This window comes from Lampetra planeri, chromosome 63 (assembly GCF_965212315.1).
Source record: "Lampetra planeri chromosome 63, kcLamPlan1.2.h2, whole genome shotgun sequence".
In the NCBI taxonomy this organism is placed as follows: Eukaryota; Metazoa; Chordata; class Hyperoartia; order Petromyzontiformes; family Petromyzontidae; genus Lampetra; species Lampetra planeri.
The window spans coordinates 4,363,095-4,375,751 of NC_136169.1; the positions used below are offsets into that span (position 1 = coordinate 4,363,095).

General features: G+C 60.7%; 1 protein-coding gene across 1 annotated transcript in view; it reads right to left on the reverse strand.

Moving 5' to 3' along the window:
* Positions 1-12,657, reverse strand: part of LOC144736933 (teashirt homolog 1-like) — a 78,788-nt gene that overhangs the window by 15,896 nt on the left and 50,235 nt on the right. The window contains 1 exon segment of the mRNA XM_078619628.1: positions 12,492-12,656. Coding sequence (XP_078475754.1) covers positions 12,497-12,656 — 160 coding nt within the window. The 3' untranslated portion in view covers positions 12,492-12,496.

Here is a 12,657-nt window from a genome sequence, read left to right on the forward strand (position 1 = left end):
GGCCACGGAAGCGCGTCTGGAAGCAGCGCGCGATGCGACGGCCGCCGTCTTCGTCCGACTGCTGAGCCAGAAGCCGCCGCCGCTGCTGCCGCCGCCGCTGCTGCTACGAGGATGATGATGGGAGTTGGCGTGATGGTGGTTTACGCTCCTTGACGAGATCAGCGCGGTGTTGTGGTTCATCGCTTGGAGAGGGCACATCTCTGCAAGTGAGGGTGATGTCCGACCAGGTCAAAGGCAGCGGTGGAAAATCCACGTTTCTATGGCAGGAGCGAGGCCACCCAAAGGACAACAGCTGTTGACTTCTCCCACAAAGTGGCACAGCACTCATTTTGATGACACCCAGGAGAGGGATGATGATGGGTTATATCCCACTCCCTACACTGCACCGCCCACCCCCCTCCTGCACCCCCCCCCCTCCTGCACCCGCCCCCCCCAAACCCCAACCAGGAGTTGAACTCGCAACCTTCCGACCGCGGGCCGATGGTCGAGGACTAACAAAGGAACGGCAGCCGAGGCGATGCACCGCGCCCCAGAGGGCTACGTGGGCGGACCGCCACATCGTAGGAGACGTGGCGGTGGCGGCTTGGGGAGGCGTTCATCCAGCAGTGGATCGACCACGGCTGACGACGACGACGAGGCCGGCGGCGACGGTGACGACGGTGACGGACAGGCGAGGCGAGCCGAGCGTCGTCAGGACCCGCGCCGCCAAAACGGACCTGGGGGTCACCGACAGGTAAAGCTGACGGGTGACGGACGGTATGGTGCCGTCGCCAAGGCAACGCGCTCCCTCCGTCTCCCTCTCGCCACGAGCGGCCGAGCTACGCACCTGCGGGTCGCCTCCGTCGCTCGTTTGTTGTTGTTGTTGTTGACAATGGTGTCGTTGTCACGCCAACGGTCGGCGCCCGGGGCAGCGACTCGACACGTCCGTCGATAACGCTTTGCCCCCAGAAAATGTAAACAAATCTCTCGATCCATTTATCTCTCCATCAGGGGGTGCCACTCAAAACATCGCAGTTTGTGGCGTTGAAGGTCACCACGCGTCGTCCCCGGCTGCTCCACTGAAGCCCACCGAGAGGTTCAATGGCAAAATCGCCCGATCCAGCGCCGGGTACTCGGAGGAGTTGAGGGGCGCGTGGACGGTGAACGCGCACGGACACACGGTGCGAGAGGGAGGAGATTCGGTGAGAGAGGTGGGTGAATAGGTGAGTTAAGCGGGAGAGCAGGAGGAGGAACGGTTAGTAAGTGATTCGGTGAGAGACAGAGGCAGGTAACCTCAAAACTCATTTTTTATTTGACCATGTAAGGGTCCCCCCTGGGCAGTGCAGCTCTTTTTCAGAAGTGGCCACAGCTGACGGCTCAACCCAGTGGCTTGTCATCATCATCATCACGTGGAAGTGTATAGCAGGAGCCAAATACTCTCAACGGGTGACGTTGATTCTAAATGTGGGGGCAACAACCAGAGGACCCGGAGCAAAATCCACGTGACCATCCGTAGAGAGACACACACAGACTCCAAATGTACAGCAGCAGCAGGCGTCAGGGTCAGGATTGAACCCACGACCTCCTGCACACCAGGCGAGGAGGTGAACATCTCCTCGCCACCGTGATGATGATGAGAGAGAGACATGCAAACTCCAAATATACAGCAGCAGGCGTCAGGGTCGGGATCGAACCCACGACCTCCTGCACACCAGGCGAGGAGGTGAACATCTCCTGGCCACCGTGATGATGATGAGAGAGAGAGAGACACGCAAACTCCAAATATACAGCAGCAGGCGTCAGGGTCAGGATTGAACCCACGACCTCCTGTACACCAGGCGAGGAGGTGAACATCTCCTAGCCACCGTGATGATGATGAGAGAGAGAGAGACACGCAAACTCCAAATATACAGCAGCAGGCGTCAGGGTCAGGATTGAACACACGACCTCCTGCACACCAGGCGAGGAGGTGAACATCTCCTAGCCACCGTGATGATGATGAGAGAGAGAGAGAGACACGCAAACTCCAAATATACAGCAGCAGGCGTCAGGGTCAGGGATTGAACCCACGACCTCCTGCACACCCAGGCGAGGAGGTGAACATCTCCTAGCCACCGTGATGATGATGAGAGAGAGAGAGACACGCAAACTCCAAATATACAGCAGCAGGCGTCAGGGTCAGGATTGAACCCACGACCTCCTGCACCACCAGGCGAGGAGTGAACATCTCCTCGCCGCTCGCGGCGCCAAGTAGGTGAGTGAGTTGGTGAGAGTAGCTGGGTACAAACGCTCATTGTCTGAAAACATCTGGGACATATATAGCACCGCAGAGCTCGACAAAGTATGCTGAACTTTTTTCCGCACCGTACGTAGCCAACAACGCTAATCGGAGTTGCGGGGGGGGGGAAGGACAACAGCACTAAACACAATCACGAGCTCCGCCAGGACTCGGCATGGGGGAGGTGGCGGCCCTCATCCAGCAGTGGACTGACGGGAGGGCTGACCGCTCACGCCCCGTGAGCCTCACGGTGGCTAGGAGATGTTAGATACCTCGCCTGGTGTGCAGGCGGTCGTCGGGTTCGATCCCGACCACTGACTCCTGCTGTATATTTGGAGTCTGCGTCTCTCTCTCTCATCATCATCACGATGGCTAGGAGATGTTGACAACCTCGCCTGGTGTGCAGGAGGTCGTGGGTTCGATCCCGACCCTGACGCCTGCTGCTGTAAATTTGGAGTTTGCGTCTCTCCCACGTGGTCACTTGGATTTGTATCCAGGTCCTCCAGTTTTTCCCCCCACATTTAGATCAACGTCACACATTTAGAGTATTTGGTTGCTGTCAATTTCCACGTGATGATGATGATGAGCCACTTCGTTGAGCTATCGTTTGTGACGGGCAGTCGCCTCTGATAAAGAGTTACACAGCTCAGGGGGCCTTACCTGGCAACAAGATAAAAACTGCTTCGTTACTAAATCACCGCGTGGCAGATTTTGTACAATCGGCGAGTTTTCCCACAACCTCATCCTCCTCCTCCTCGCCGCCCTCCTCCCAGGAGGTTGCTGCTTGGTTTCCGGGGTCGGCGGAGCCGGTCGTCAAGGGAGACGCAGAGAGGGCGGCACTCTCGCTCATCACCGCCACCCCCCCCCCGGGCCGCTCCCCAGAGGTCCCTCCGCTGCGGCGGGCGCATCGTACTCCGCTTGACAACGGGCGACACGAGACGCGCTCGTTCCCCCCGCCCCCCCCCAATTTACGATCGCTCGGCCAGGCGGCGCTAGGCTGAGGGGGCGAGAAGAAGGGATACGGTACACACACTCGCGCCCCGACCCCCTCGGCTACGGCTCCTGCGTACGGTTTAACCGATCCACCCCGTGTCCTATCCCCTCGGCTACGGCTCCCCCGTACGGCCAAGCTAATTCCTCACGTGCAATGAACCCCAGCAGCGGCGTTCCCTCAGGGGGAGGCTTGTCCACAGCCAACCCGGTCGTCAATCGACGTTGACACCGTACCATGGGATGTTCTCGTCCGCAGCTCCGTTAATTATCAACGGGAAGTGCGAGTTCCTTGCTGCTCAAATTGAGTGCCGAGGCATTGGTGCCCATCTCACGTTTCACTGCCCCGCAGAGACAGTGGTGGAGATTCCTGTGGCAGGGGAGGGCGAACGTATGCGTTGGACAAGCACTGTTGACTTACAACAACAACAACAACGACAACAACGACAACGACAACAACAACAACAACAACAACAACAACGACAACAACAACAACAACAACGACAACAACAACAACGACAACAACAACAACAACAACAACGACAACGGTGAGCATTTCATTGACCCCGACCCTAACGCCTGCTGCTGCATATTTAGAGTCTGCGTGTCTCTCTCCCCGTGGTCGTGTGGACTTTTCTCTGGGTCCTCCGGGTTTTCCCTCCACATTTACAATTGACGTCACCACCACGCCTTTAGAGTCTTTGTCTGCTGCTATCAATTTCCACGTGACGATGACGACGATGATGACGAGCCACTTTCGTCGAGCCATCATCTGTGACGGCCTCGTCGCTTCTGACAAAGAACTGCACCGCTCAGTGAGGCCTTATCTGGCGACAATGACATTAAAATGGTTTTAAATAGTTGTTACTAGTAACTGCGCAGCACAACAACGGGACTTCACCCAAACCCCAGCACACGGGCCTCCGGGTCTCCAGGCTTTTCCCTAAAATCTCTGGAATCCCAAAGCTCCCACGCCCAACTACACATCTACAGGGGGCGGCATGGGGGGGGGGCAATGGAAGTGCGCGTTGGACGCGCCTGGCACACAGCCACCGGCTGTTAGCGCCGTCAGCGTCACCGAGAGGGAAAGTGGAGAACGACGGGGAATGATCACAAACAAGAAATAAAATAAAAACAGCAAACAAAAACAGGGAGGGCACACGGGCGGTGACTCTCGCTGCCGGGCACTCGAGCGGAACGGTGAGAGAGGGAGGGCAGCCCCTCCACCACCACCACTACAACCACCGCCACCACCACCACCACAACCACCACCACAATTACAACCACCGCCACCGCCACCACAACCACCACCAAAACTACAACCACCACCACAACTACACCACTGCCACAACCACCACCACAATTACAACCACTGCCGCCACCAAAGACAAAATACAAAGATCCCCCCCGTATAGGCTGCACAGACTGCTGGGGCAAGTGCTGTTTGCAATTAGCACCGATGAAGGCCGGCACGGCACACGAGGGGGTGGGTGACCAACACCACGCCCGACCGCCTTTGTCTCCCCAGTGGCGATGTTTATACACCGCACCAGCTACTCATGTGAGACTGAGTCGACGGGCGTTGGCCGTGAGCGGGGAATCAAACTCGGGTCGCCAGGTTCGCAGCGGAGCGTAGCGCCAACCAGCGGTGGCGGCAGCAGCAGGAGTGTGGTGGTGGTGGCGTAGCGGTGGTAGTGGTGCGGTAGCGGTGGTGGTGCGGTAGCGGTGGTGGTGGCGTAGCGGCGGTGGTGGCGTAGCGGTGATGGTGGCGTAGCGGCGGTGGTGGTGGTGCGGTAGTGGTGGTGGCGTAGCGGTGGTGGTGCGGTAGCGGTGGTGATGGTGTAGCGGTGGTGGTGGTGGCGTAGCGGCCGTGGTGATGGTGGCGTAGTGGTGGTGGTGGCGTAGCGGTGGTGGTGGTGGAGGCAGCAGCAGCAGCAGGTGTGTGGCGGTGCGGCTGCAGCGGCGGGGGGCGGCGTCTTCCCTGGCGCGCGACCTCCGGCTCAACCCTGAACCCTGGGCGACCCCCCCCCCCCCCCGAGTGTGGCGATCGCGACACAAAGGGCCCCCTTGAAAGCGCGGGCGGCGGCGGCGTGGGAGCCACGCGGGTCCGCGTCCGGAAATTACTGCGAGCCACTCGACCACCATCACGCGCTCTCACCGGAACCCAGAGGAGCCGCCGCGCCGATTCCTGCCGAATTCTACCGCGGTGCGGGCGGAGTAACCGGACACCGCCGGCGTGCACAAAGCTCCCCGTTGTGTCCAACAGGCCCCTGTGCTCGAGGCGGGAGATCCCTTGCCAGTAACACCTGGAAATCCACGGAGCATGCGGTGGAACAAGCCCGACTCTGCTGATGAGACCCAGAGAGTCAAAGCCGGTTCGTTGGTTTGCTCGTTCGAACTGGGTGAATGTTGGAGTCCTGCTTATGACTGTGGTCATGAATGATACATAACGTCAACGATTCACCATTCGCAGCCTCTCTGTCGATCCACCGCTGGATGAATGCCTCCTCGCGCAACGTCGGTCGTGTGGCGGTTGTTTCACCGAAGCTCACCACGCTGGTCGGTGTGGGGCCGGCGAGCACGGGGCACGAGTCGGGAGGGGGGCCCGGACCGGTTCGCACGGCGCTCGCCAACGCGGCCGGGAGTCGAACAACTCGGGTCGCGCGGTTCACAGCGCAGGATGCTAACCACCCCCCCCCCACCACCACCCCCCCCCCCACCACCACCCCCCCCCACCACCACCCCACCACCCCCCCCAACTCCCCCCCCCCCCACCACCCCCCCCCCACCCCCCAACTCCCCCCCCCAACTCCCCCCCCAACTCCCCCCCCAACTAACTCCCTTCCACCACCCCCCCCCCCCGACTCCCCCCAGCCTCTCCCCGCCAGGTCGCCGGGTGCATTAGCAGGTATGGTAATTACATCCGGAGACAGGGCGAGATTAGGATCAGTTCACATTTGGGATGTGGGTGCGGTGAGCGAGGCGGTGGCGGTGGCGGCGGCGAAAGATCAGTCGGACGGAATGCAGGAGCCAGGTTGGAGATGCGACGAGAGAGAGGAGGAGGAGGTCAGGGGGCGAGGCGTCGCGCTCCCATTGGAAGCCTTTCAGAGAAGGCCCAAGGCCTGGACTGGGGCGAACAGTCAGAGCGGAAGGCTCGCCCAAGGGTGGATGAAGCGAAAGCGGTGAGAGATCCGTGCGGTGAAAATGAAGGGGAAGGCACGGGGGATAGAGTCTGGAAGAAATCCAACTGGGACAGGGGACCCCCCCCACCCACCCCCGCTCTCGTGCAGAGGACCCAAGAAGAAGAATAGAACGCCACGTGAAGTCGCGCACGTGACGACACAGAGACACGGGACGCCTCACCCTCCCGTTACGCTCCGAGGCGTTGAAACGGGGAGGGAGGAGGGGAGGGAGGAGGGGTGGGACCCACCCGGGTGGGACCCCCCCCCCGCCCCGGCGACGTCGGCGAGACGTTCACGAGGGCGTTTTGTTCACTCGCGACAAATTGACGGCGCGGTCAAGATCGCGGCGGAACGTTCACGAGCCAACGTTCACGTTTTTCCTTCTCCCGCGTGCGAAACCGCCGCAGTGAGAAACTTCCTCAACGCGCACAGCGGCACAGGCGTGCGTCAGGTCCGTCCGTCCGCCGGTTGTCGGCGCGCGAGGAATTCACCGAAGCGCGTTCGGCGTCGAGGAAGAGGAGGAACGAGGCCGCGGCCGCCCCTCGCCGAGGAGAGCGAACAAGGCGGGGGATGCGTTCCCCCTCCCCCCTCCCACCCCGTCAACAAGAACGTGGAGGTTCAGGGGCTTTCAAAGGGCGGGCGTCAAGGGGGACAAGCCCGCTGCGAGGATTTCAGCTCGTGCCCCTAGAATTTGTTGTTATTGTCAAACGCAAAAACATAAAAAAAATTCGCAACGAGCCCCGCCCCCCTCCCCCCACCGGAACGTTTCACTGCGAGCCGCCATCTGCAGCTGCACGGGCACGCGGAGTTCATCTCTTGGCGTCGTCACGTTCACCGCCAGCTGCCTGGCGCGCCCGGCGCGCCGATATCGGGGACGTGACGTTTGGCACGGGGCCACTCACGGCGAGGAGGAGGGGGGCTGAACGGCGGAGAGGAGGGAGGGCAGCAAAAAAAACAAGAAAGGGACCCCCCACCCCCCGCTAGGGGGAGCGGGAAGGAGTCGGGGGGGGGTACCTAAGCAGAAATTATTTTTTGGTGTGCGTCACGTGATGAATGAACAGTGCCGTGGTGAGGGTGGGAGGATGCGGCAGCGGCTGGGATGGGAAGGAACGCAGTGGTGGGGCTGGAGGTTTATGCTTTTGTAGAGTGGTGCCGATGCCTCTAGAGCGAGGGGGGGGAAATGTCGAGTGCCGGCTCCGACAACAGACATTGCATTCTGGACAAGCTGCTTAATTGTATCACAGTTGTGTGAAATAATTACACGAACAGACTTATTACAATTCAAATGGTATTTCGTTCGACGAGCTTCAATTGGCGTTTGTTGCACCACCATTGCGTCATGAACCTGTGGCCCCCCCCCCTCTGATCGAGTCGGGGCCCTGGGCTTTCCGCTTTGTTTTGGTCTCTGCTCAGAGGGACCAATCTGACACCGGAGTGTGTGGGGGGCCTCACTCCCGATTGCCGGTAGACTCGCACTGAATCGTGACAATTCATCAACTCGCTATAACTAGACGATGTTTTTATTTGACAGTTAAGGCCCCAACTGAACTATGCAGCTCTCTTTCAGAAGCCGCCTGGCTACCAACACTTGATAGTCCAACGAAGCGGCTCACCACCATCATCATCGTCATCGTCGTCATTGTCGTGGTGGACATTTATAGCAGCCAAATACTCTCAACGCGTGACGTCGATTCTAAATGTGGGGACAAAGAAACCGGGGGACCCAGAAGAAAAATCCACGCGGCCACGGGGAGAGAGACGCAAACTCCCAATACACAGCAGGCGTCGGGGTCGGGATCGAACCCACGACCTCCTGCATACCAGGCGAGGTAGTTAACATCTCATAGCCACTGTGATGCCCATTTGCCCGTGTGGCAAAGCAAACGGGACGGACTTTTCGGCAAACACCGGGGGGGATGACCCGGGATGCCGGGCAGCAAGAGGGAAGAGCGCTCCGGAGCGCTCCCGTGGGCACCGTCCCCGCGCCCAGCCCCGTGCCACGCCGGCCACAGCGAGGCCGGTCCCAATTCATTAAACTCCACTCCATTAAGAGCTCCATTGTGGCCTGAGGTTTGTGTTCCCAGGGCCCCTCGTGCTGGAGCAGGGCTAATACAGATTTATCGATCAATCGCCACTTCCCATGCAGCCCGCATCGCTGGAGCCTCTCCCCCCTGCTCCCGCTCCACCTCCTCCTTGCTCGTCCTCTCCTCGTCCTCCTCAGCTCATCCCCCACCTCCTCCTCCTTCTCCTCGCCCTCGAGATGGGCCGGCCCATTCCGCAGCTCCCGTCCGCGGAACCGGCTGCCCGCGTGCTTGAGAGCAATCGTAAGCAGCCACCATATATCCACCGTTGGATAAATGTTCCCCCACCACCGAGCCATCGCCACCTCTCGCGTGATCTCGGCGGATATCCGGACGTCCCCGCGAAGGGAGGAGCTCGCGAACGTCGCCGCCGGCGCTGCGTGCCACAAGGACACCCCCCCCCTCCCGCGCACGTCGATCGCGATCTGTCCGCCGCTGGATGGAATGCCCCCCCCACCTCCCTCTCCTCCGAGCCGTCGCCGCGTCCGTCGCGCGTGCGGTGCGGCGTTCCGCCCGGAGCCTGCGCCGCGCTCGAGACGATTTCACCGCTCCGGCCGCGTCTCCCGGCGTCCCCTCTCGACCGTCGGCCATCGTCGCTTCTGGCCGCGACGAGTCCCTGCCCCGGGCGCGGCTCCCACCCCGCTCCTCTTTCTGCCTCTCGGCCTAACCGCCGGCGTGCGTCGCTCCCCGGCGCACCTCTTTTTCCCCGCAGTTTTCGTTCCGCTTTTGCCCGCCGAGCGCCCGCGCGCCATTCCGACCCCCGCCGCCGGCCGCAACAGGAATCGGGCGAACGCCATCGCCCTCTCCCTCCCTCCCCCTGGGGTCACGCGGGGGTCGCCGGAGGGGGTCACGGCGGTGGCGTCGCCCGCCGAGAGAACCGGCGTGCGCCGCCCGCGCGCCGCACGGAGGGGTTAATCTGTGGGCGCGGCGCGTCTCGTTTAGACGGGGCTGACAACGCACCTCAGTGCGAGGCGACATTAGCGGGGCGGTGTAATTGAATGGGAAATGCTGTTTGCTTGTTAATGGGTGCCACCCACAGCTCAGAATATTGCTTTTGCCAAAGGTGTTAATGACCTCTCCTTTCCTCTTGGTGATTATCACCTTCTCATGTCTCCTCGAGGCACCGAAATTAAAAGGGCTGCGATGCCTTTCTCACTCTCTCTCTCACCCTCTCTCTCACTCTCACTCTCTCGCAACAATGAAACTTTTTTAGATTATTATTTTTTTCGGTGACGTGGCTCGAGGCTTTCAATAATTGATGAGGTTCATCAGATCGGCTCACGCCGGTTCACAATCGTCAGCGATGGTGACGGCGACGGCCCCCCCCCATCACCCCCCAACCCCACCCCTCCACCATCACCACCCCCCCCCCCCAAAAGAAAACCACTCAAATATTATTTTGCTCGCGCGACGAGCGATGATGAAGACGGCTCATCAAGCGCAGGGGGAGGATGGAGGGGCTGGCTGATTGCGGCAGCGACACGCGATGGGGGTTGGGGGGGGGGTGCGCGCGGTTGGGAGGTGCAGACAATGTCATCTCATTATGTCGGCGAGCGTGCAATTTGTGCCGCAGAGCGTCGGGTTTTTTTCCTTTTTCCCTCCTCGCCGCCACCGCTCGTCACGGCAGCGGGGCCCCGCCACGCCGCGGGTTGTCAATTAACGGTGACAATTACGGCGAGGGACCGGCACGCGGAGACGCGCACGCCACCGGGAGGGCCTGGGCTCGGCGCGGAGAGAGCGACACTCGCGACGGCGGTGATGGCGGTGGGTGGCGGTGGTGATGGCGGTGGTGGCAGTCGGTAGCGATGGCGGTGGCGATAGCGATTGTGATGGCGATGGTGATGATGGCGATGGTGGTGATGGTGGTGATGGCGGTGGTGGTTGGTGGTGATGGCGGTGGTGATTGCGGTGGTGATGGCGGTGGTGGTTGGTGGTGATGGCGGTGGTGGTGGCAGTGGCAGTCGGTAGTGATAGCAATGGTGATGATGGCGATGGTGGTGATGGTAGTGATGGCGGTGGTGATTGCGGTGGTGGTTGGTGGTGATGGCGATGGTGATGGCGATGGTGATTGTGGTGATGGTGGTGATGGTGGTGATGGCGACGGTGATTGGTAATGGCGATGGTGGTGATGGCGACGGTGATGGTAAATGCGATGGTGGTGATGGCGGCGCTGGCGGGGGAAAGGGGCAGGGCTCCCGTTTGCTTGGCTCAAGGGTCAGCTGATGAACCGGCTGCACGCGCTGGTGCCACCAGCGGAGGGATGGAGGGTGGGGGGGAGGGGGATAGGGGACTTCGTGCCTCTCCAGCATGGAGGCATTAGGCCGGCGGTTCCCAACCGTGTTGGGACGTCGGCCCCCCAATCACGGCCGTTTGTTCCCGTGCCCCCCACCCCCACCACCCCCCACCCGAGCTCACCACCAGGGCGCCGCGCTACGGCGGGAGGGTCGGGAATAGAACCCGGCGACCTGGGTTCGATTGCCGCTCATGTCCACCAACACCAGTGACGATTACACGGTCTAACACACAATTTTTGTTGCTGGGTAGTAAGTGTTATTTCATAATTGCTGATGCCCTAAAAAGTACACAAAATGGCTATTATTCCCCACAAACTTTGCTTTTGTGACCAGGGCAGTGATATTTTGAAATGTACCTATTTAAATGAGAAAACGGGCGAATTTGTGTCTTTTCGTTCACATAAAGTCAGAAAAAAACAACATATGAATCAAAATTAACATGTATTTATCCTGAAGTAATACAAAAAATACTGCAAAAGATTTAGAAGTTAATAGTTTTTCGAGATAATTATCCGAACCGTTCATGGCCTTCCCCTAGGTCGACTCAGCCTCAAATGAGTACCTGGTACGGTGTGTAAACATCGCCACTGGGGGGACAAAGGCAGCCGGGCGTGGTGCAGGCCACCCACCCCCTCGTGTACCACAGTGCTGGCCTTCATAGGTGCTGCTCGCTAACAGCACTTGCCCCGACAGTCTGTCAAGGCTATACGGGGGATCTTTGTCTTTCTGTGAGTGAAGGCATTGTGTAGTAGGGGGAGATTTATCGGGTTTTTTTTCACTTCACACATCCCGTCGGCCACACTGCCTCCCTGGAAGCGCGTAACGCCTCAGAGCGAACAAAACACTCCGGCGTGACGAGCGAGCGACTTTGCCGAGCCAGCGATGGGGCGAGTCGCAATGAATACTTTCACAAAGGGGACAAATCCCACGGGGAGCCCCCACAGGGAACCCGGCCGCGCCGTGCCACCGGCCGCGAGCCGACGGCGAACTCGGCGCGATCGGCGAGAGCGAGACGGACGCTCCGCCGAAACCCCGAAGAATCTCCCGGGGGGTGGCGGGGGGGCGGAGAGGGACGATCTAGCGAGCGCGACCGCGCGACGATCTCGCGACCGCGCCGGCACGGGCGACGGCACCGGCGACGGCACCGGCAGGGGCCAACGGCGCTTGTATTCGAACCGGGCCCCGCCCTGTTGCACGTCCAATTTCCGGCACCTCACACCGGCCACAGTTGGCTACGTACATTTGTTGAACTTCTTTTGCACCGTACGTAGCTAACCGTGCTAATCGGAGGTGCGGGGTGATGGACAACAAACTGAGCACAAGAAGCAATTCTCGAGATGCGAGTTTCCAATCGAGATGAGGTTGCACGAGCGCAACCTGAACGCTCGCATCCAGCTGCCGGACCCATTCTCACACTCGGGCCCCGAGATGCCGTCGCGTGCCGGGCAGGGCACGGGAGCACGGAAGGCTGCGGGGCAGCCAGGGCAAGGCGACTCAGAGAGAGTGGAGCACGGGCGGGAGGGCGGGAGGGCGGCAGGGAGTCCAGCTCGGGGTCGCCGGATTCGTCGCGCGGCGCTGCTAACCGCTGCACCACCGCTCTCCACACACACGCACGCACGCACACACGTGCGCGCACGCACACACACGCACGCGCGCACACGCACACACACAAGCGCGCTCCTCTCACCTTGGCTACGAGTTCTTCCCGTTATCAGCAGACGTCGCCCGCTGGCCACCGCCGCCGCTGCTGCCGCCGCCTCCTCCTCCCCCGCTCCTGCCGTGGTGAGCACGGCTCCTCGTCAGCTTGACGGCGCGACCGCCGCCGCCGTCTCCGTCACTCGACCCCCCGCCCG